Below are 24,493 nucleotides of genomic sequence, written 5' to 3'. Positions count from 1 at the left end.
GTTTGTTTTCCTTGGTCTGTCTCCCTCACCGTGATTTTTGGTGAGCCCTCAACAGAGTCCTACGCTCCTCTAAAACAGAATGAACTGATTTTTAATCAGGCTAATTAAATCAACACACTGATTTGCAACTAATTATCCTTTACATTCAGTTACGGAAGAACAGTTGACTCTACTTCCTGGGCTGTATAAATTCAGATCTCCTCCACCAGCTGCTTTTTACTACTTGCACTGTCAGCTGTGCCTACCAGGTAAGAAAGGGCCCAGTGCTCCCATGCCAAATCCGCAATGTTGATGGTAAGGCTACAGCCCTGGATGTTCAAAACCCCTTCGGAGACAGCAAGAGACTGGCTGTAATCTGGGGTCAAGTATCAGCAAACTTTGATTACAGTTTTTAGTTGCTGCTAACAGGGCCACGAGAAGGTAAGTGCAGAACGTTTTTCTGTAGGGGGTTAGGACAGTTGTCTACAACGAGGTGGCCCAGCAGCAGCGTTACTGTTTTTCGTCTGTATCAGAAGTTTGGCTGAGTCAGCTTGCAATAAAAAAACAACTTGATTTGCTTATCAGGTTGCTGTGCTCAGCATTCTTCCAAATTGCTGTGAATAATAGGTGCTACTCTCAGTAGCACAGCACGTATTGATAGTTGCAAATGGTCATTATGCCATTGGCTTTATGGTGGGTTCGGGTTTTGTTGCTGGCTTTTTTTTTTTTGCATAGTTCGTTTTTAGCTGCCTTCTCTGTTGGACAAAATAGCACAGGGATCTGCCTTTGAAAGGATATCCTACCCAAAAGCTAGTGGAGAGCTGTAGCAACAGGCTGCTTTGCAGTGCTGGTATTGACTGCTCTGATTGTTCTAATGGGTATGTTCAGTTTTTCTAGCAGCCCAACAGTCTTACCTACTGCTCCAAAAGTCAAGCTGTGCGTTTTTCTTCTATATAGGCCCTTGCTGTTGTACAGAAAACCCTTTGTGAAAACCTTCTAGTGTTCCCAGTGTCCAAGAGATGGAAGGAAATCCAGTGTTTAGCGCTAGTTACAACCAATTTACAACCAATAGAGCAAGGTAATAATCGTTTTATGTTATAGCTATTCAATATAAAAACCACATGGTTCCATTTCTAATACTCAGCATTCCTAATAGCATTGTTCTCCTCTGAACCAAAAAGACAATGCTCTCTGGTACCCTAGGTTTTCATCCGAACAAGTAAAAGCTGCTGTACTGTGTTCAATACTACTGTGTGGTAAATCAATTGTACTGCTGGAATTTGGCACCGATTTCCCACTGACTTCACTGCATGAGGGCCAGACACTGCATGCACTTCTATGATGATATTCTTACGTGGCAGCATGTTTCTACTCTAAGAACCTGTCCCATTTAACAGAGTAGCAAGTTTGGAAAAAAAGAATTCCAGGTTCAACTGTACTTAGGTCCAGCTACATTTAATAACAAATGCAAATTCAATCAGAGCAACACAAAGTAAGTATACTAAATGTCAGTGTGAAAAGTGCACTCACTTTTTCTGAAACAAAACCTTAAGTTATTTTACAATGATGCGAAGTCAGAACTTCTCGGGAAACGCCATCATTTCTTCTTTGATCCTGTTTTCTATGAGTAAGGTGAAATTGCTGTCCGTGTTTTGAAGATTGTAGCTGACAAATATCTGTTTTTTGGTCTTCCTGGCTAAAACACAAAACAGAGTATTCAGGTACAGTTTGCTCTTGTATAAAAGTGAGGAAGGTATTCAAGCAAGCATTCTAAAAAGCCATCATGCAGATTTTTACACCATCTCCACTCCTCCCATGCCGGACCCAGTCATAAATGAACAGCAGAACAAGCACCCAAGCATTGCCATGTTGGGCAATATAAGCCGTTCAAGTCACTGAAGTGGGCATGGTGCCTATGAACTAGATTTTGGGCTGATGCAAAAGCTACTAGTCACTAGAAAAAATCCCAGTGACTTTCATCGATTTTGGACAATTCTTAAATTATAGTATAGTGTAAGTGAAACAACAGACTACCCAGATCTCATCACTGAAATTTGGTTTATGTAAGTTGGTGCTATGAAAAACAGAGGGGAAGTCAACAAGAAAATGATTAGGCCACAATTAAAGTTGTTTTTTTATTATGAACCTCCTAAAAAGGCCCCTGAAAGTGTGCATCACTTTTGTCTGAACCTCCTGTCAAATATTTTGTTTCCTGTAACCTTTATATGGTGTCTTTGAACACTCCAGGATGCCGGAGAGCATTTTGGACATCGCAAAACTAATCAGAATTTCCAGGCTACTGTATTGGTAACTACCTAGAGAGAGGTACTATAAAATCAAGAGCTGTCTTCCATGACAGAACTAATTAACAGTGACAAAAACAATGTCCACTGGGGCAGGAAGACTTAATTATCAGAGTGAAACAGGTAACATAAAGCAGCATTTTGTAAGTAAAATGGAATCCTACTCAGATTTTACCATTACAATATATCGGTTTTGGAGCTCTTTTAATCCACTGCAAAAACTAAACTTTGTGCAAGCACCATAGGAGAGAAGTAGGCACTAGGTTTAAAGTAAGATGGGTAAAATAAGAGACAAAAATGCTATATGGGTCACAAGATACTCCTTGCAGGGAATAAACTGGGAGCTGACAGTCTCAAAGAGAAATCAGACTGTTCTACTGATGTTCAGAAACATCATCTGAATTTAAAAATTGGAAGTAAAGACACCAGAATATGTAATATCTCCTTTTTAAACTGGAAAGCTAGCTTCAGAAAACCAATATGTATATTTATAATACATATATATAATTATTATCTATATATAAAGTACGATTAAACTACTTGTTTGAGGCATTTTAATTTTACAAATCGATTTATTACTGTTTTCTGTTCTAACAGACTACCAGCTTTCCAGCTTAGTACACACAGGAAACCCCAGTGACCTGCTTCTGAAATTCAAGGACTCATTTGCCTTTTAAGACTTGGCACTACGAAATGCTAATATAATGCAACATGTTACCACGATAGCAAAAAATTAGTGCTTGGCACCAGATTTTGTGGTACAAAGCAGCATGTTTTGTACGCACTAGTGCTTCATCATTATACCCTAGGTGCCATGTTAATTCTGAACTAATTAATACCATTATTCTCTCTTAACAAGCCTGCAGCATACGCTACAGTGTCAAAACTCAGTTTCTTGATTATGTTTGCATAAGATCCAACTCGGTCCTGGAGATGAAGCATCCTTGGCAGCCCACCATCCGGGATGCTGAGTGCCCAGAGGCACCACAGCAGCACAGACTCGCTCCTACGAACTGATGGAAGGAGCAAAGACCCACACCCAAGCTTGAGGAGGAAGCGTCAGGTATAAGTTTAGAGGCCCTTTGTGCCAACTGGGAGACAACTGTGCCTGGCTGGGAAAGACTCAAAGAAGAGGTTCAGGTGATGTCCACCAAGCTCTCGCCAGCCCCTGCAGAGGGAAGATGAAGACGTGGCGCTAGTCGGCAGTCACTGGCTGAGAGCCCTGTGACTTCAGGATGTGCAGGTAAGGGAGGCACAAATGAAGCACTAAATGCAGGAGGCTTTGTCTAGAAGTGGATTCCTCTAGCCTCCAGGAAACAATTAGGATTTAGGTTTCTCAACTAGTTAAATACATCTCATGCTAGAGCAAGCAGGTGGGAAAGAGTCCCTGCACCTGATTCAGACAGAAATGGGTAGAAAGAGGAACAGGAACACAGCAAGTGTGCCTTCAGCAGTGGGGAAAATAAATAAAAAGAAGAAATTTGGGAAAAGATAGAGCCAATACACTAAATACAGCTGTTCTGTATTTATCCTATCAGACTAAAAGAAAACAAGGGGAGGATGCGCATACAGTGATACATGGAAGCACTGAAACTCCTGCTCCAGGGAAGGAAACCTGGCATTGCAGGAACAAAATGCCAGGTGATGGAATGTAACTGGAAAGCACAAGAAATAATAATACTTGCCTCCAGGTGGCATTGTGTGCTACTTAAATCAGTGCCTGCCAAGAGCAGAATCAAAGCAGCACAGAAAAAAAATGGTGACAACACAAAGAGGAAAAAAAAAAAAAAGCTATTGCCTGCCTGAAGGTTACCACATGGCAGGGTGGTTAAAAAGGCTACCTCAGAAACACAGCTATGGGTCAGATTTGGCTGTGAATAGCAATCTCTGTTATTACAGCAGTTGTGGGAGTACTGAGGACTTAATTTCCTGGAGGAAAGCTAAACAGCAGTAAATGCCGAGCCTGGTATTTCTATTCAAGGCAGAACACAGATTTCTTTACCACACACTTCATGAAACAAAGAAGATACAGAGATGCTTAGTGATGATCTTGCAGTGGTTTGAGGAATATAATTGTGGCCTAAGTAACCGTGAGCTGACTTGGCCCACGTTAAATTGCTGGATTAACTAAAGCAAGCCTAAAAACTAATGTGCACGAATCAGAAAGATTTAATTCTCTTCTCAAAATTACATTAGCAAATGTGATCAGGTGAAGAGGAAGCATGTGATTAGTCAAAGCCAGAAGTCTGTTATTGACTTTCCAACTGAAAGTGAAAATGGCCTTCCTCAATATAGTATACCATAAGCAGAAGAGAATGGGTAACAACAGGACCTATAAGGAATAAAAATGGGACTGACTAGCAAGGAAAACTGCAACTAAGAGGTTAGCGGGCACAGATGCAGAGGAACACTGACCAGAAGCCTACTTGGGCACAGAAAGCTTAAAACAAAATAATGAAAGATACTTGTACTTAAGGCACCAAACAGAAAGAAGATACAAAGGTGCATTATGTTCTGAGGATAAAGAGTAACTGATATCCCAGTACCAAGCAACTAGTGTCAGCTACCACTAACAAAGACAAGGTACTTGAAACTAGCCATGTAAATGAGGAAAGAATCTTTAAAAATGAAAGAAAAAAAAAAAAGCAAAACTTAGACCAGTTACTGGGAAATGTGACCCATTCTAAAATATTGAGAGAACTAACATAAGACATGGCACGTTATCACAAATTCTAGCTATGAAATCTGAAATGAACCTTTTGCTAGTGACAATAACACAGTAGAAGGTGGAAATAACCTGCATAGCTGAGACCTGTTAGCTGCACAAAACTCAGAGCAAGATCTGCAAGAAACCAGTCTGTCCAAGCAGGAGGGCAAAGGGAAAGTGAAATAAAACTGTAACACTTTATCCAATGATAACAGCGTCTGACTACATTCTTACAAACTGAGGTCTTAAGGCTAATGCAATGACTGCACGTAAAGAAATGATGTTGCACAGTACCCCGTGGACTTTTTAGTTAAAGTGGAAATGATTGAATCTGGTAAGAGACAGAGCTGCCACCAGCCTGCTACAGTGACTGCCAGCAGATACCAGGATGAGGAAGGGGCACTAGTGCTGTGTTTCTTGTTGAGCAACCCTTTTTTGTGTATGTATGAGCGGCCACAGAGAAGATGTAGGTGTAGGCTCATGAAACCGCCTGACGATGCAGACTGCTGACGCACCGCCTGCAATGAAGATCCGGATCAGGAGGAAGGAACTACACGGCTCCTTCGGCTGAAACAAGAGAAGCAAGATGAAGGCGAGCAGCGCATCCCCCCGCATTAAAACCGCGGCGGCGAGTGCCGCAGCCGGCCGTTCGCCCCCCGGGGCTGCGGGCTGCCTCTGGGCCGCCTCCACCGACCCCCCCCCAAGCCCCCAAGGAGCCAGGGAGCCCCGGGCACGGTGTTTCGGGGCTGCTCCAGCCCCTTCGTCCGCCCCCCGCCCCACGTACCCAGGCGCTGCGCCAGGCAGGCGGAGGCGGTGTCCGAGGGGTCCCCGAGCAGCGACGTGGACACGGGCACGCCGTCCTGTGGGCAGAGCACACGGCTTGCGAGGGCCGTCCCCGCGGCCACGGAGCGGGGGGGACGGGGAAGGAGGGGACGGAGGGGACGGAGGGGACGGAGGGGACGGGGCCGCTCACCCGGGGGCTGCACATGGCCACGGCCAGGCTGGCCAGGGCGGGCGCGGCGCCCACCCAGAGGAAGAGCGAGTCCCGCAGCCGCATGGCGTGGAAGTGCACCCGCTGCTCGCCCAGCCGACCGGTGAAGTCGTGCAGGACGATGCCGCCCGCCGCCGCCGCCGCCCCCTCCGCCTCCTCCATCCGCACGGCGCCCACAGGCCCCCGCAGGCCGCGCCGAGCAGCGCCCGCCCCGCACGGCCCACGGGGAGGCGGGCACCGGCGGGGCGCCGCCCTCGGCACCGCCCCGGCCCCGGCCCCGGCCCCGGCCCCGGGCCGCCAGGCGGCGGGGTAGGCCCCAGGCCCCGCCTGCGCTGGTTGCCGTGCAGGGGGCGATCAGCTCCCCCTCAGGAACCAGCCAGTTAGGCACGGTGACTTCGTTTTTATTAATCATCGTTTTCTTTTTAGCCAGGGTTTCCTCTTCTCCCATGCCACTTGTATGAGACGTATATGAGATGTATAAGACATCCAATCTTTCATTCCCGAATGCTAAGGCGTCACATCAAAGAAACAGGAATAATAAATAAATAAACAATAATGAATAAATAAATAAATAAATAAAAATCATCTCTCATCTTACCCATCCTCCCGCACCTCCCCCAGCAGACACCCACAGACAAAGCCCTCCACCCTGCCCGCTTCTGCCTGTGCCATCGCCGCCGCTGCTGCGGCAGCGCTAAATCCAGCCGGCCGCTCAGCCTGGCTCAGCTGCCCTCCAGGGCAGGATCAGCCCGCGGCCACCTCCTCTGCCCTACATTTGTCGCTTGCTGCTTGCCCAAGCTGTTACGGCGGGCTCGGGCTACGCCGCAGCATGTTTGCTGGTCCCCGGCCTGCCCAAACCCTTTGTCTCCACGTGGGTCGGCCTCCAAATGGTGGCCGCAGAAGCTGGGGCTGGCGTTGCTGCTCCAAAAGCAGCCTCCACCTGTCCCGGCGGCATGCTGAGGACTGACATTTAGCCCTCAGTAACTGCAGGAAGCAGGCAAACTGGTGACAAAGCTGCCTTGGAAGGGGCTGAGTGCTGTTTGCATGCTCCTGGCAGGCTCCAAGCTCTTCCCTTTGTGTCACGTTCCCCTTTCTGCAGCCATAGGTTTGCTCTGCCTTCAGAGGTGGGGTACATCTATTATTTAAATCAGGGAAATCTATTAGAGGCCAGGAGTACTGCAGAAAACATTTATTATTATTATTATTATTTATTTATTTGTTTTTAAAAGGCACTAGATATTTCTACCAGGAGCCACACAGGTGTTGGTGGTGAGGTTCCTGTGATTAACCATCTGCAGGTGATGGAAATTTGCCCCAGGCTACCTTCATCAGGAAAGAGAAATAAGCAATTTAGGGCACAGTTCACTTGAGCTGCTTTAGATCTCTTCTGAGCAAGGAGAAGCATCCCCCTCCTACGTGCTTTCCATCAGCTATAAGCGAGGTGAGGGTGAAAGGTGAGGTTCTGGGGGCTTTGTAGACAAATTGATGCGTGTGGATAAATCTTTCTCTAGATGTTCAGAGCTAGTTTCTCAGCTGCATCTGGGTAGAGTTAGCTCTGTAGAGTCCTTGTAGAGGATCCAATCTAATAAAGCTCTAGTCTAGAGTATCTCTTCCCACTAGGCAGAGATTTGGGCCTCTTTGTATGCTAAATGTGTGTTTAAATGATCTGCTGGATTGAGGTGGGAGCTTTCCAGTTTCTTCCCTGGTATTACCACATCAAGTACGTGTTTCTTTTGTTGCTTCCAAGACTGTCTACAGGCTTGCTCCTCCCTAGGGGGTAACAGCACCTCTTTTGTCATGCTCTGATCTTCTTTTTTTCACCAGGACTCCCTTCAGAAGTGAGGAGCAGTAGTAGCTTCCATTAGGAGCCTAAGACCTGCAGACCTCTGAAGGTAAGTCATCAGGCTCTTCCTCACGTAAGCGGTTCTACGTATTTAACTCTTTCTGAGAAACGTAGCTGCTCTCTGTAAATCACACTAGGTCTGTGTTCAAGCTCAGAAGAGGAAAAGCATTCATCTGGCAAGTCAAATGGGGGGTAAGCGTTTCCATTTGTAGTGCAGTTGTGAAGAGCGAGTGGAGCTGTGCAGAACCAGACCATCAAGTGTGAAATGTATTTCCTGATTAAAGCACTGCAAGGCCATCAGAGCCCCTGCAAAATTAGGGTGGAAAGTGATCCAGCAGCAAAGGAAGCCTTGTACATTTCCTTTAATGCTTTCATCTTTATTCTGTGGCTGTGAAAGCTGAGCTCATTATAGTCAGTCTTATTTGTCAGGTACAAGGCTAGAAAGAGTATAAACTACTGTGAGACACCGGATAGCAAATCAATGATAAAGTGAAAATTCTGCAGCAAAAGTGCTGCATATGTACATGGATACACTTATACTCCTGCTGAGATGAGGTCCAAGCCCCAGGAGTGTGGTTTAAAGGCAAGCACTTTTACGCTCCTTTTTCTTCTCCAAAATTTATGTTGCCCGTGGGAGTTACCAGATCCTAGACCCTGGCTCTGCAGCCTCTCCTCTTGTACAGCTCTAAGCCAGGAGTAAATCTTCCTGCTAACTCAGAAGTGAGTAGATGCACGTAATTATGAGCTGGGATGTCACCGAGGGAAGGAAATGTTTTCTGATTCTGAAACACATCCTGCAATTTTGCTTCTGCGTAAGCATGAATTTGACATGTGAGAAAGCAATCGACCATTAATATGTATCGGTGAAGGCTCTGATGTCTCGGAATGTTCCAGGCTTCTCAATTTGTTGCTCTTCTACAGAGGAGTAAATGTTTGTTAATTAAAGGCAAAGGAAGCCTCCCAGCTTGGAGCCAGGCTGCTCCAACAGTTGCAGCTCCAGGCTTTGGGGGGGCCTGCTTGGTGTTGACTTGGAAAATCATTTTGTGTGAACTTCCTTCTGTGGCACAGGTGACTTAAGGGCTAAAGGCTTTCCCTCTTCTTATACCACTAGGACACCTGGGTAGCTGAAACTTTTTTTTATAATTTTTGGATTAGTTTTTTCTTCAGATGGACAGATCCTCTGATTTAGCTGGCCATATCACTGCACCAATGCTCATGCCAGTCTAATGGAAGTCAATGCAAAGCTAGTGCAAGCAGTCAAGAAAGGGTTAAGTGCCTCTGCCTATACTGTTGCAATCTGAACCAATTTTAGGTGGAGCTGCCCCAATCCTGCTTTCCAGGCCTCACATGATACAATGGTGAGTCAGTCTGGGGAGCTACACTGGTCAAAAGCTACTCTTTTGTTAGCCAGATCAGCTCCTTGAGGAACAGGAGCTGAGGGAGGGGAAGCAGCTGCTTTGGCAGCAGCTAAAGGGAGGCATTTGGCTGTAATAAACTACTCCCAGAATATCCAACCCCAGTATTTTCTTCACCTGAGGTCTCAAAACTCTTCCGTCAAGTGCTGGTCTGCCTCCTTTTATGGACCCAGAAAGGAGACCAAAAAGGGAATTCAAGGTCAGCATTTGAAATCGTTGCAGAAAACAGAGCATCAGATAGGTGAACTCGTTTGGAAAGTTGCAGTTTATGAGATCTTAAGGGGCAGTGCACCAAGCTCATATTATGGATCTCATGTTCCAAAGCAATATCAAGGCTTGCTCCTCCCTGAAAAGATCATGTCTGGAAAAGCATGTGTAAGCAAATGCAAGATTTAGATGTACAAGCAACTGCATGCCTGTGATAGCAGCTCTGCTAACGCTATCACAACAGCTATAAAATCCCCCTGGTGCCAGGGTCTTGGGTGCATCTGTTGATGCCTAGATAGGCATTGCCTAAGGAAATCTAGTTCCTGATTGCCAAAAGACTTAAGGTATCAGCTTTTCTTCTTTTATGGGGTTGTTAAACTCAGCTGCTGGCATTTCTGATGGTGTGGGCAAGGCCTGGGATGCAGATGGCACAGTGATCCTCTGACCAGCAGCTTGCCATGATCCTCTGTGCAGCGTCCAGGTCCAGAAATCAGATTTCATTCCTGCCTGGCACGGTGGCCTTATGCAAATGCCTTCCACTCTCTGCTTTGCTTCATTCATCTGCAGAGTGGAAGGGTGTGATAATCCCTGACTATCTCACTGCAGTTGAATGAATGTCTGTATAAAGCAGCTCTTGAGAACCTTTCTGAGCACCGAGTAGATTTCTGCTGTTATAAAAAGGAAGTGTTTCATTCTGTTGTTATATGAGTCACTGGAGGAACTTGTTGTAGATCTGTCGGAGTACTCAAGAAGCACAGGTCTGTAGCTGCTGGACGGGAGGCACTAACACAGAGTGACTCATTGCTCCCTTCGGGGACAAGAAGAGGTTTTCGCAGTCAGATGGAAATTGTATTTTATATGCAGATAGAATTCTTCACCGTGGAGAAATCCAAAACAGCTCACAAACACTGACTCCAGCGTGTAAAAGATGTACCGAGAGTTGCAGATGCTGTTACATGCCTATGACAAGGCCAGGAAGGGACTTGGAAGAAAGGGCATGAAAGCCTAATGGAAATGAGCTTCTGAAAGGCTAAGAAAAAGGGGGTTGGGGGGGGGGGGGGGAGGAGGCAGCATTGAAAAATGTTTTCCCTTACATCAATAAACTTAGATGCCTAGATCTCCCATGACATACAGCACTCCTGATGGCTCCTTCTATTTTTCTGTCCTTGGGCCATGTAGCAAGACCGAGGCTCAGCATGCCTCAACATCCTCAGGGGATGCTGTGTGCTCGAATCCAGTGAGGCTGTGAGTTTGCTGCAGCCCCCGAGTGCAGGGGCTGACTTCTCAGATCACGTGGAGTTATTTCCTAGCCTTGGAAATCCCTGACTCAACATGCAGTGCTGGCAGCTCTATAAAAAAAGGTTTGTCTGAGATTCAAGCTGCTTTTTTGATGAATGAAACTCTTTCTCAGAAGACAGTTTGATATTGCCGCAGCCATGCTTCTGGCCTCTTCCCTGTCTCTCTGGGTACTTTTCCTTTGTTGATGGCAGAATTTCCATGAATCCTCTTTTCCTCCTTAGACTAGGCCTTGGGCTTAATAGTCTCCGTCAACTGAGGCCTGCAGGTTTGGCTGGACATGTCTGTGTGCAGCTTCCCCCTCTCTCAAGCGTGCCAGCAAGTGCCTGCGTCTCTGTCTGGTTCCCCAAACAGTCGCTCTCTTTCATTACTTCTTAGAGTAATGCCATGGCCTTTCAAGTTTTCCATTTTCAAGCAAAATCAGCTGGACAAAATCAGCTTTGGTTATTTTGCTTCCTCCTCCCTGGGCAAGGAGCAGAGCTAGCAGGCCTGGCACTGTCCCCTGGCAGCCCTCGAGTGTTTGCTCAGGGGTGGGCTGTCTGCAGCCGGGCTCTTCTCTCTGTTTTTCCCTCTTGCCCTGTTGAACACAGGGTTTTAACACACAGAGCAAACATCCCAAGCAGTAGCTCAGTATTTGTAAGTCATATCAGAGGTGCGTTTGATTTCCTAGCAGAAGTATGTCAAACAGCTACTGCTGGCACCTAGCCAGCCTGTCTGATGTTGTTATGATTACTCACAATATAACCTTCAGGAAAAATCACTTTGGTGACTGGTCCCCAATCTCTGGGGTTAAAAATAAAGTAGCACTACCTCTGTAAAAGCAGAGCGAATCCAAAGAGGAGGGGAGTGTTACCTGTTGGTCTGATGACAGAACAGACTATCCCAGGAAAATGTTACCACAGCTTCTTTACTCTGTTTTCAGTCTAGTAGGATCCCAATAGGCTGAAGACATGCCTTTAAAAAGCCGGTGTCCCAGTCTCGAACAGCAACTGAAAACATCCTTCCCTGCTGCCTCATGGAAATCTCCCTTCCCGCCTGGCTGCCTGTTTGAGAGAGCTGGTGCCGGGTGCTGGGATGGTGGCCGTCCCCAGGGCTGGGGGCAAATACACACACTGAGTGCCATAAAGCACACATTTATTTTGTATTTCTCAGGAGGTAAGCAAAAATTGGGTGAGAACGATCCCCAGACCATGTAGTGAACCATAAATAGGAAAACTGGGGGAGAAAGGACAAAGGAATTCGTAGCGTTTAGGAATAATAGTTTTCCTTAACAGATTAGGGATCTGAGCCAGGCTCTACTGAAATCAATTGAAAAAACACCTGCTGGCTTCTGCGAGCTGAGGATAAGATTTTTAGTAACGAACCTTGCTTATCGCTCACCCAGAGCGCCGCAGTTGGGCTGGTGGAGACGTGCCCTCGGCCCCAAAATGCCTGCAGGCGTACAGCCGGGCAGGGGGGCTGTGACAGTGCATGGGGCTGGAAGCAGCACCTTCACCTGCCACCCGCTCCGGTTTGGCGAGGAGGCCTCCAGCTTTAATAAAGCGAGTGATCAAAGCCTTTGTTTAAATCCTGCTGTTGGGAGAAAGGCGACGTTGCTCTCCCAAAAAGCATAGCAAAGCCTTGTGTGGCTGCCCCAAATCCTGCTTTTCTCAGCTGCGAATTCCTGCCACCCTGATTTTCTCCCTCTAGCCTAACGCAGGAGAGCAACTGATGCTGCAGAGCGAGAAATCTTTCCGAGCAGACATTTTATTTTCCTGTAACCCAGAGATTTAACATACATGTGAGTGATCTGGGGCCATTTTTTTTTTCTTCAGCCCCCGAAACATTATTTTTTTAGCCTTCTGAAAGATGCATATCGGAGGCACCTGAGAGCAGCCAAAGCAGCTGGCTGATAAGATCTCTCCAACCCGTTTGCGCAGCCCTGCTTTTTGCAAGGAGAGAGAAAGTGTTAACGAGTTGACAGCACGCTTCCTTGCAGCAAGCAGCGCTGCTCTCCGCAATGCTGCTGCAGGGAGGAGAGAGCAGGGTGGTGGCAGAAGACCTTGAAAAATGCTTTGTTCAACCCAGTTGCAGAGCTGCCTGCTTCGGTACGATACCAAGCCCTAGCTGGCCAAACAAGCAGTGGATTAAATAGGAGCCTGGGTCCCGTAGCGATGTGGGGCAGTGTGTCGCGCTTAGATTTTCAAGGGTGAGCGTCCTTGAGGTGGAAAGAAATGTTTAAACAAGAAGGCTGGAAGCAGAAGGGAGTATTTCCTAGGCGTGTGGATTGTGTGTCGGTGTCGCTCCAGTTTATGACCTGGTGACTGCAAATGAAGTCCCAGCAGTGCTTTTGCCCTCCGCTGCTGCAATTTGCAGCCAGGTTCTCAAACTATGCAAATGTGCCCGATCTCGGTTCAGACTGCATACAAAAAACTGCTTAGGACAAAAAAGGACTGAGACCAGATCTCAAGAATAACTCAGGCTAGCGAGTGAATATTTTCTTTCATCCCTTGCTCTTTTGCATTCAGTGAATTTGTTCCACATTGCTGTAGAAACAGCTGCATCAGCACCAGCGCCCAGGCTGAAGCCTAATTAATATTTATGCCCAGAGAGCTGTGCACACAGGACTAAAATCGCCTTGCTGCCATTGGGTAGGGGACCGCAGCATCAGTACAGCATCTTGCCATGTTTGGTGTCCGTGCAACGAGATTTATTAGAGCACGGATCAATTTCTCATCAGCACTCCCGCGCCATCTCAGGGAAAGCTCTGCCCTTCGCCTCCTGCCTGCTCTTTGCTTCTAACTGGTCCATAATTCCCTAATTAGGGACACCATCTTTCATCTCTCTTTTGCATTTCTGGGGTTTGTACTCTCGTCTACTTCATATGGTCTGAGACACTGCTAGGTGCTCAAGTTGTCCATTGCTTCTGTAAGGGCATAGCTGCGAGCCTTAGCGCGGACGAGCTCAGACAAGAGTGGGGACAAGCTTACGGGGAGGGTGACACTGAGCACAGGGCCTTGGCCTGCGTCGTGCCCTTTCCCACCAGCCAGCACGGGCTGACCCAGATGCCCAGAAACGGTGAATTTGCACCCATACAAAATGTTCCCTCCGCGTGGGCACAGCCCCGAAATCCTCTCAAATGCACCCGTGGCCCTCCCTGGTGCCTGCCTGAGTTGCAGCGCGTGCTGTGGAGGAGCAAAATGCTGCCCTGAATAACCGAAGGAGCTGCCCTACGCCCAGGTCCTCCCACACCTGGTCTGTGGTGCAGGACCTGAACCTGCAAGGGTCCGAACTTCTCTTTTTTGTGTGTTTCAGCATCGGGCCCCTCGAGATAAGAAAACATGGGTGTTGTTGGGGGCTTGGGCATAACTTAAGGCCGTTAAGTCATTCGTATTGTGCTGAGAGGAGCCCCAGACGAGGATGTGGGCTGTGGGATGTGGACCATGGGAAATCAGCCCCGGGGAGGGAAAACGTTGTGGGTTTTTTTTTTGTTCTTCTCCTTTTTTCCGTGCAGCCTGCTTCTGCCACCGGGCCGGTTGCCTGGGGAACTGCCGAGGGTGGCATCCAGCCCGGGCGGCGTCAGGGCCCCCGGCTGCCCCACACGCGGATGCGGGACAAACGCTGGGAGAAGGAGCCGGGCAGCCCGTTTCCCAGGGGGAATTGCAAATAAGCTGCGCCGGCCCTTTGGGAAGCTTTCTGTTGTAAATGCGTGCACCTTGCACCCGCCTGAAGGCTTCTGAGGTCATCTGGGGGGGCTTCTGTGCACGGCTGGGGGTCTTACCAAGGGTCTTTGGAAAAGGAAGAACCTCCTTTCCCTCCCTCATCCCCTAGTAACAAATTATTTATTTTGGAAATAAACCTTTTTTTATTATTATTATTTTTTCCTTTTTTTTTTTTTTTCTCCATCCAGTCTCAGCAAGCTCCGTGTAGGACGTACACTGGGATTCCACCCCCCCAGTGAAAAAAAGAAGATGTGAATTTAATTCAGGAAGAAGATCCCGGGGTGGGTTCCTTTCTTCTGGCGTTAACGATCTGCTCTCCTTGGACGGGGGTTTTAAAATGGCTTCCTCCGAAGCCTCCGGCTGCCGGGTACGGGCTTAGCGCGGAGGTAAGGAGGATGAGCGGGATCAGCCGCTCCCGGCCACCGCGGAGCGCCGCCGAGCCCCGCAGTAACACCACCGCCGGGACAGCGCCCCGGGACCCCGGCACCTGCCGGGCTGCGGCCGCGCCTTTGTCCCCGGGGCGGCGGCGGCCGGGCGGGGAGGCCCCGCCCCCCGCGGCAGGCCCCGCCCCCCGCGCCATCCCATTGGCTGTTGGCGGTGTCCCCCCGCCCGATAACCCACGGGACGTCACGCCAGGGGGCGGGGCCGAGCGGCCGCTTTAAGGCCGGGCGCGGGGCGCGGCCGCCGCAGCCCGGGCGGGAGGGAGGCGACGGCGGAGGGCGGGAGGCAGCGGCGGGGCGGCGGCACCGGCACCGGCACCATGCGTGAGATCGTGCACATCCAGGCCGGGCAGTGCGGCAACCAGATCGGCGCCAAGGTACCGCCCGCTCCCCCGGGGGCAGCGCGGGCGGCGGGGGCAGACCCGGCATCGCCTCCCCCGGTGCCGGTGCCGGGAGCCCGGCTGGGGCTCGGTGCGTTCGGCACCGCGGGCGTGGCGCCGTGAGGGGCTCGGCTCGGCTCGGCTCGGCACGGCCCCGGTGGTCTGCGGTGGGCTGCGGCGAATCCCCCGGCGCCGCGTGGCGGGGCGGTGGTCGGGGGTGTGGGGGAGCGGGGGGGCGGGGCCGCGGTGACGCCCCCTTTGTGTGTCCCCCCCGGTCCCCGCAGTTCTGGGAGGTGATCAGCGACGAGCACGGCATCGACCCCACCGGCAGCTACCATGGGGACAGCGACCTGCAGCTGGAGAGGATCAACGTCTACTACAATGAAGCCACCGGTAACTGGCCCCCGGGGGCTGGGCTCCTGCTTCGGTGCCCGTGGGAAGGGGGGTGAAGTGCCCCGGGTGCTTGTCCTGCTCTGGGAGCTGTGCCCTGTCCCTATGCACCGCTGGTGGCTGCCTGGCACAGCCCTCGTAGCTGCTTTGTATGCCGCTCCCTGTCTCCCTCCTTCCTAATGCCCTTTCCATAAGGGTGGTGAATCCTGCAGGGGGGCTGGGGGGAGCCCAGCGGTGCCCTCATGGCGCTGGCTGCTGCCCACGGGGCTGTAACACTGGCACCGTTCCCTCCCGCAGGTAACAAGTACGTCCCCCGTGCCATCCTGGTGGACCTGGAGCCCGGCACAATGGACTCGGTGCGTTCCGGCCCCTTTGGGCAGATCTTCCGACCAGACAACTTTGTCTTCGGTGAGTAAGTGCATGGAGAAGCACTATCAGACCACGAGCAGTCAGCTCACGAAAGCTCAGTGCAAGTGACCAGGGTGGGGCTGGATCCCTGCAGCAGGGTTGGGATGGGAGCAAGGGCTGATCCCCCTGGGGCAGGAGAAGACAGATCTCACTTCCTCAAGAAGGCACTAACGCAGCACCTTGCTTCTGGCACCTGCAGGACAGAGTGGGGCTGGCAACAACTGGGCCAAGGGGCACTACACTGAGGGCGCCGAGCTGGTGGACTCTGTGCTGGACGTGGTGAGGAAGGAGTCGGAGAGCTGCGACTGCCTGCAGGGCTTCCAGCTGACCCACTCGCTGGGCGGCGGCACCGGCTCGGGCATGGGCACCCTGCTCATCAGCAAGATCCGCGAGGAGTACCCCGACCGCATCATGAACACCTTCAGCGTCATGCCCTCCCCCAAGGTGTCGGACACGGTGGTGGAGCCCTACAATGCCACCCTTTCTGTGCACCAGCTGGTGGAGAACACGGACGAGACCTACTGCATCGACAACGAGGCCCTGTACGACATCTGCTTCCGCACCCTGAAGCTCACCACTCCCACGTACGGGGACCTCAACCACCTGGTGTCGGCCACCATGAGCGGCGTGACCACCTGCCTCCGCTTCCCCGGCCAGCTGAATGCCGACCTGCGCAAGCTGGCGGTCAACATGGTGCCTTTCCCGCGGCTGCACTTCTTCATGCCGGGCTTCGCCCCCCTGACGAGCCGCGGCAGCCAGCAGTACCGCGCCCTGACGGTGCCCGAGCTCACGCAGCAGATGTTTGACTCCAAGAACATGATGGCCGCCTGCGACCCCCGCCACGGCCGCTACCTGACGGTGGCGGCCATCTTCCGCGGCCGCATGTCCATGAAGGAGGTGGACGAGCAAATGCTCAACGTGCAGAACAAGAACAGCAGCTACTTTGTGGAGTGGATCCCCAACAACGTCAAGACGGCCGTCTGCGACATCCCGCCGCGCGGCCTCAAGATGTCCGCCACCTTCATAGGCAACAGCACGGCCATCCAGGAGCTCTTCAAGAGGATCTCGGAGCAGTTCACAGCCATGTTCCGCCGCAAGGCTTTCTTGCACTGGTACACCGGCGAGGGCATGGATGAAATGGAGTTCACCGAGGCTGAGAGCAACATGAATGACCTGGTCTCAGAGTACCAGCAATACCAGGATGCCACTGCTGACGAGCAGGGTGAATTTGAAGAGGAGGGAGAAGAGGATGAAGCGTAAAGTGGTAATGGGTAGGAGTAAAGTATAGTCTGAGCAGGCAAGTGTTCATTGAGAGGAGAAATCTGTGCAGTTGTGCTGAAGCATGCGTTTCTTTAATTTGGTGCTCTCCACTGTTGCTTCTGTCAGCAGTTTTGTATCCTTGACTGTCCAATGTAACAGTAGTTGCAAAAATACTTCAGAGTCTTCTGTTGAAATGGTTAACTTCTCAAACATAAAGGCTTTTTGTGTTCTAAACTGTGTCCTCTGCCTTATTTCTCTCTAGAAACTCTTGTAGTTTTCTGTATTTTCTCTTCTTGGTTTAAGCTTTAACCTCAGTGAAAGGTTCAAGTCAATAAAACATGCTTTCTCAGGCCATTAATTCTGCAGTATAAATACACTGCACTTGCTCAGCTTAAGAGAGTAGCTAATCCATACACACTGTGGGTTCAATCTGAGGCTCTCTCATGTCTAACAGCTAATCTATTGTTGGAGAGAAAGCCGCCTTAACTAACAGAAACAAGGCGCTGCACTTGAGAATCCTGCAACTTCTATTTATGGACATACGTGGTAGTGAGGTCAGCCTGAAGGTATTGAATTCCACATTGCAAACTGTCAAAACTGATCTGACAGGATAGCTGTGGGCTTCCCCGCTGCCATTCAGCAGTGCTTCTTACTTGAACTGGTCCCAGGGCACGTAGTATGTGGATAGGGGTGGGCTGCCTGTGATCTTGCCTGTTCCTTAGCTGTCCTAGCTCCCCCAGCCTTCTTCTCTAGATGAGAATTCATGCACAGAGCCATGAGTCTGAATTAGCAGTACAATAGTATCTGAGATGTTGGCTAAGAACCTGAATTTTCTTCTGAGGCATAGATTTCTTCAATCTTTCTCAAAGGTGTTTCCCCAAAAACAGCTCCTAACTCTAAGAGGGCATGACCCTTCAGGGCAGTCAGTTCCCTTTGGGAGATGAGAGGAGGCGATGGGCAGATTTCTAGGTAACATGACTCAAAGAGCACCCCAAAATATAAATCTTGGAGTAGTCACAGGGGTACCCTGAGAATCGCTGTCTCCCACACCCCAGTGATGCATTTACACTGCTACTGCTGTTTGATGCTCTCAGTAACTGCGACAAGAAATGGACCTTTAGTCTGGCAGTTGAGCAGTGCAGCAGGACCCTGTTGTGCATCTTTAAGGTAAGTGTGGCTTCCTTATGGGGAGGGAGGCGGGATTTGTGTTGCCACATGCTCAAAAGGCTCAAGAAACCTGAAGGTATTTCAAATGGAGAAGTGAGCCTACAGAACAGTCATCAGTTGTTGTAAGGTCTGAGAATTAGTCTTACAAGAGTAAAATCCCCCGCTAAGAATAGCAGTTACCCCATGTGTGAGCTTGTAGTCATTAGCTTACCCAAATGCCACTGAGGGGCGTGCACATATACTAAAAATATTTTGAGATTGCTACAAGTTTTACAATTATGTTGGTCCTTATTGCTCTGAAAGAGCTGCTGTCCACATGGGTGCAATCTCTTTTGTGATCCTCTAATGCAACTCCCACAAGGTGATACTGGAGTGAGTAAACACTTAAAAGGGAATTGCTCTGCAAAACTGATTGTTTTGCCCATTTTGATTCTGTTAATTGACTCCAGTGCCTGAGCATACTGTTCCTTCACTGATGGGCTTATCCTATTATCCCACCATCTTATCCTCCAGTGAGATCTAAGATGGTGTGCAGGATGTGTGCTTGATACCATTTTTTTTCCTCATCTCTATCTTTCATTTCTGGTGAAGCCTCTGGGAAGAGGGATGAGAAGCACTTAAAATATCTGAATTATCTGTAAACAAATACAATACTCACAACAGTACTTGTATTTCTTAGGGTTTGAACACTTCTAGGATTAAGTATTAAACAAATTGAGGTTGTTTTAGTAACTGAATTACTACGTGCTGCCCCCAGGCCCTTTGGGAAATAACAGCCTGTCTGGTTGTCAGAGTAACCTCCCTTGAAATCACCTCAATGGATTGTGCTTGAAACTGCTTATCATATAGAGCTTGGTTTCTGAAGCCGAGAAGGGAAGCTGGCAAAGAAATCTAGAGTATAACTAAAGGATGAGAACCTGGTCTTTGATAGGGATAGTAAAGGTTCTCCTTTCTGTAGTGGGACTGTACAGCTTTTCACTAGTGTGCAGGATGTCTAGCTCCTGTTTTTTTTAGTGTAACTATGTCTTCAGCTAACCCTTTAATATAGCTACCCAAGAGACATGTTGCACTAAGGCTCCCTTATTAGAAACTAGGACACCTTCCTACACTGCTTACTGTTGTTTCTCTTCCTTTTTTCCTGGAGGAAGACAGACCATAAATAGAAGTAGTCTACACAGAAACATGTCCCTTTATGAATAAACATGTCCCTTTATGATTCCTACACAGCTTATTCGCCAACCATAATCATTTAAAAATAAAAAAGCCACCCCCATCGTTTCCATAGGAGTTCAGGGAAATAAAGGAAAAAGGGGATAGAGGAAAACTGAGGAGGTTCAAAACTGCTCGGTAGGAATGGCCATCAATTATAATGGAAGATGAGTCTCATATTGCGACTAGAAAATGCAATATGATTTTTTGGCTTGAATATCAGCTGCATCTATCACCCAGGAGACCATTCATTATAAAAACTGCAGACTGACTGCTGTATGCCAAACAACAAACAGATGCCTTTTCAAGTGTGCATGGTTGTAATTCTTGTTTCACAGAGCAGAAACAGTGAAGAGATTTCAGATTAGGCAATCTGACTGCCTTAAACTGTATCAGCTGTTGACTTGTATTTATCCATGTGACATACACCTCTAAGACTTAAGGTTTTGCATGAGACATCCTTTCTGGAAGAAATGGTGATAGGCAATACATGCTTAGTGGGGTTGAGCTCAAGCCACTTATGACTTGTTTGTGTTGAGAGTTTATATCAAGAAATTATTTTATTCACTTTAGCTTAGTGATGGTGATCTGCAGGGAAGTATCCTCTTCTGTTGACAATTAAAGCTGATGGTGTTGGGGGAGGGAGACATCTCTTTTTCGTCCCATTTTTTAATGTGTGGCATTTTTGCTATGTTGTCAGAATGTGTTGACCAAGGCAAACAACTTCAAGAGGCATTTGTCTACTGGTAGATGCATAGCTGATAAACCTAAATAAGGCTGTAAATGTGGCTAGTTACTATGTACGTTTAATTTAAATGGAATGAAGTCTGGTAGCCCTGAGATGCAAACTGTTAATTTTATTTCCTTGTTCTAGGACTTCAGTGTAAAGCCATTATAAGTGTTGTGAAAGGATAGTCCAGTATGTGGGCTGGTTCCTGGGAGAAGCAAGTTTGATATCTCCCGTTCACATTGAGCTAGTGTCCAAAAGCTGCTTGAAGCACTCAAGTGTCTGTTGAGAATGTAGGTCTGCATTTGCTTTTCAACAGGTGTTTCCCAATCTGTCAAATGGGAGTAATAATGATTCTCTTCCTCCCAACATATATGAGATGCCCATATACACCAGAAATAGGACTGTATTAAACACAATAGTCCCAGTGATATTGATAATCTGCAAATTAAATCTGTGGGGCCTGTCCTATTGACAGACAGGCCTTTCCAGAAGGTATGAGATGAAGAACATAGTAAACCAAAGTAGTATTATGGTTTATAACATGAAGAAAGAAGAGAATACTGATTGTTGGTCTCTTCTCCAGCAAATTCTTTACAGAAATGGAGAAAAGCCATCATCTTTTGTTTGAAGAAATTGCCTGCTTCTGGATGAAAATCTCACAAACTCTATACTTCAACAGCGTGGTGCTGGTAGATCTTTGTAGGTATCTGGGCAAGTGCTACATGCTTAGAGAAGCCACAAACAGACACAGTCCTTTGAGACAGGGATGCTGCAATACACTGCTGCAAAACACAGTGCTGGTGCCTGGGGGGACAGATTTTCTTACCTCATTAAAAAAAAAAAAAAAAAGGAGCTGGGACATCTACTAACATGCTGCGTATAAGAAAAGAGTTATCCCCTTGCTTCCTTAAACTTTGGCCCCTCCCTGTAAACCTAATAGCAAAATTATGTATAGTAGATCAGGATGGACCCTGGTACTGGCTTTGAGTATGCCAAGTTTCGTGGTTATTGCATTGAAATCATTTTACCAAAAAAAAAAAAAAAAAAAAAGCTTACTATTTTTGAAGGTTGGTGTTAAACTGAGTTCTGCTTCGCAGGGAGGTGATGTCTCAATTGTTGGATTACTATTCTATTTAATAAGGCTAAAAATTTCATTTGCTAAAGCTATGAGGAGATAAAATCCTCCCTAGAGAGATAATGTGACTACCCTTTATACAGGGTACACACCCTTTCTCCCAAGGGATGTTATTCTACTTTTCCATTCCACATTAAAGTGTAACTACTGTATACTTTTAGGGATTGATCAGATAAGCTGGCCTGCCTAGGAGCTACAAGTAACACCATTCCCCTGAATTTACTTGGTGTGAGAGAGGCACAGTCTTCTCATTTACAAATAATCCTCTTCTCAATATTCCTGTGCAATTTTCATCGTTTTTGTTTGTTTCCACAAAACAAAGCTCACGACTGTTTTTGATGTGTTATGTGCCTGAGGCAATTCAAGTAAGGTTGTTTTTTTCCCCCTCCATCAACTCTGCACAGAAATAAACATGTAAAAGTATCTGGAGCTAGTCTTGCACATGACTGGATCAAAGGTTTTTGAGAGTTTTTTTCCCCATCCAATCTAAAATTCAGTCATGCTAAGCACATGCCTTTTGATACTCCAATAACCTGTCCTGATCTGTTTGTTAATTGTTGAGGTAGGAAAAAGCACAGTACTGGATCACAGATGCTTCCATTTTAGATGGCTGTTATCTTTATCTTGCCTACATGAAAACTCACAATGGAAGCATTTGGTCTCAGGAAAGTGCCTAAGGCCATGGAGTATTTTGGAAAAAGAAATTTTAGACCTGACTCTTACCCAGCTGGAGCCCTTCGAACATTTGTTTGAATGCAGTCTAAAGCTGTCTGCTGGGGGGAGCCTGATCCCCCAATGACTGCCAGCAAAGGAAACGGTGCAGGTGACAACTCTTCTGCCTCCCTGAGCAATCTGACAACAAGCAAACTGCTTCTTTGCTCGTAGCTCCAATTCAGTTTCAAGTATTTTACTTGCAAGTCTGCCACAAAGAAAAAAATGTTTTTGTTTTTTGGTTTTTAGAGTATTATAAGGAGGTTATCTATTTGCAGTATCTAAGGAAAAAAGAAATTTAAGAGTATATCATTCCTTCCTCCCTACTTAAAGCCTTTTTTCCCCTTATGGACAGAATTCCACTTATAAGACAGAAAATCACGTTAGCTTTGTTAAATTCGTGTTTGTTACTGTTTGATTCTTGTATGATAAAGATTTCTAATTGGTCTCAGTTTATCCATATGTCATCTTTTATTATCAGATTATTTCTCTCATTTGGCCTTCCTTAGTAAATTTAAGGTGCTTTTTTTTTTTTTTTTTGTCAAGAGTACATCATCTATCATTGCAAACAGAAACATTAATAATACAGCTCAAGCAGAATGTGAAAACACTTGCTCCAGACGATGAAATGGCTACCCTGGCAGAGATTGTAGAGCTTGTTCAGTAAACAGTTCTGTGTTGTTCTGCACTGGAAAATGTTTCTGCGTTTTCCATGAATACGACAGAAATATACCGCCTGCCTTCATAGTGAATAATTAAACAGATTTTTCAAGCAGAATTCAAACGGTCTCACAAAAGGCTTTACAAGCATCAAATGAAATTCAGGCGTTGATGACTTACACTCTGCTTCTGTGCATCCAGCATAATCCTGGCCTTACAGTTAATAAGTTAATGGTATGACTCGTATTTGTAAATTCCAGCTCCACACTAGCAGGCAAGGAGAAAGAAAGCCAGCAGAGCCAGCCTGGATGAGAGATTTGCAGGGCATTGAGAGAACTGCGTTTGCTGCAGTGGGTAGCTCCATGGGTGGGGCTGGGCTGATTCAATATCCTTCAGCTGCTAAAAGGATGGTACTATTCCTGCTGCCTTGCTTCAGGTGTTAAGGTTGTGTTATTTCCTTTATGTGTGTCTGCCTGACTTCCCTCCAGAGCATGTCTGACCCCTCGATGGGACAATTCAGCTCTCTAAGCTACACAGCCAGGGACGAGAGATGGGGTGAGGAAGAAGCTTTTTCTTGGATTGCAGAGCATGTTGAAGTGAGAACTGGTACAAAGGAGAAGGGAAAAGCACCCAGCTGAAAGCAGGAGAGAGCAGAGCAGGCTGTTAGGCAATTCATTCACCTGGTGCAACAGCACCCTGACTCCTGCTGCAGAGAACTCGGGTGATTTTAAACAACGCGTATTGAATCCCACCACAAACTGCAGCATCTCTTAGCAAAATTCCTAAGTCGCAAGATAAAGTTTAGAGTTTGGTGTCGGTCTGAATTACAAGTAACTATCGGATTGCAAGATAGAGCAAGGAGATGCAGGAACAAAAGAAACTGTGGCTAGCAGATCAAAGTCTCTGTGCCTTGTTCTCAGCAACACGCAGGAAATAAGCTATGCTGGCAAGCATGATATCAGCATTTCATTTATACTGATGCTGGAATCCTAGTCATATCTTGACTGAAGGACCTAGAGACAGCAAATGGATTTCGTCTTCTGAGCGATCTTAAAAGGTAGATGCAGCCTGGATGGGGGCAGGGGCCATCTGGCTGCTACCCCATCACATCTGGTGTGCCAAGGGGAAATAATGAGAGGCTGCGTTGTTTTGCCTTTCTCCTTCTCAGTAAATCTGTGCCTGATGATGATCAACATATTTTTCCCTTTCTGGAGTCATTTTGTGACATAATAATGACCATGTTTATTATGGTAACTTTTGGAAGCCAGATGAGGGGGGTTCTGTTTGCCATGTCCTGTATGACTACATAAACACAAATTCCTGACTCTCAGAGGTTACAGTCTAAGCTCACAAAGGAAGCCACAGGGTGTTGGAAGAAATATCAGGTTTGTGAGAAACCAGTTCTTTCCTTAAAAGGAGCACGCTTTGTTTCAGAATTGACAGTGCCCTGAATTGTTCTGTAACGTGATGTTGCTTTACATGCTTATCCTCTCTCCTCTTTTGTTCATGGCCAAACACAAAAATCCAGGTACAAAAACCACAAGCACGGAAGAGTCTGCAA

General features: G+C 47.6%; 2 protein-coding genes and 1 long non-coding RNA gene across 4 annotated transcripts; 2 read left to right on the top strand and 1 right to left on the bottom strand.

The window, feature by feature from the left end:
• Window positions 1–1,418: 1,418 nt before the first annotated feature.
• PSMG4 (proteasome assembly chaperone 4) lies at window positions 1,419–6,221 on the bottom strand. Its single transcript, XM_080582773.1, has 3 exons — window positions 5,963–6,221; window positions 5,774–5,849; window positions 1,419–1,675 (listed from the first exon to the last, which is right to left on the bottom strand). Exons 1-3 carry the CDS (start codon window positions 6,140–6,142, stop codon window positions 1,554–1,556), a joined length of 378 nt encoding a protein of 125 aa, XP_080438899.1. The 5' UTR covers window positions 6,143–6,221; the 3' UTR covers window positions 1,419–1,553.
• Window positions 6,222–6,461: 240 nt separating this feature from the next.
• On the top strand, window positions 6,462–11,887 carry LOC308190947. Of its 2 annotated transcripts, none has more exons than XR_013947579.1 (3): window positions 6,462–7,434; window positions 7,805–7,872; window positions 7,961–11,887. It is a non-coding gene; the product is annotated as an uncharacterized lncRNA (long non-coding RNA). The 2 variants fall into 2 exon arrangements; XR_013947580.1 differs by having other exon boundaries at window positions 6,465–7,421.
• A 3,197-nt stretch (window positions 11,888–15,084) lies between these two features.
• LOC308190940 (tubulin beta-2 chain) lies at window positions 15,085–17,554 on the top strand. Its single transcript, XM_080582761.1, has 4 exons — window positions 15,085–15,259; window positions 15,547–15,655; window positions 15,950–16,060; window positions 16,260–17,554. The coding sequence occupies exons 1-4, from the start codon at window positions 15,203–15,205 to the stop codon at window positions 17,318–17,320; spliced, it is 1,338 nt and encodes a 445-aa protein (XP_080438887.1). The 5' UTR covers window positions 15,085–15,202; the 3' UTR covers window positions 17,321–17,554.
• Window positions 17,555–24,493: the final 6,939 nt, after the last annotated feature.

Source organism: Anser brachyrhynchus (assembly GCF_964034855.1).
Source record: "Anser brachyrhynchus genome assembly, chromosome: 2".
NCBI lineage: Eukaryota > Metazoa > Chordata > Aves > Anseriformes > Anatidae > Anser > Anser brachyrhynchus.
The sequence above is the reverse complement of the archived record's forward strand: the minus strand, read 5'-3'. Positions and strand labels throughout refer to the sequence as shown.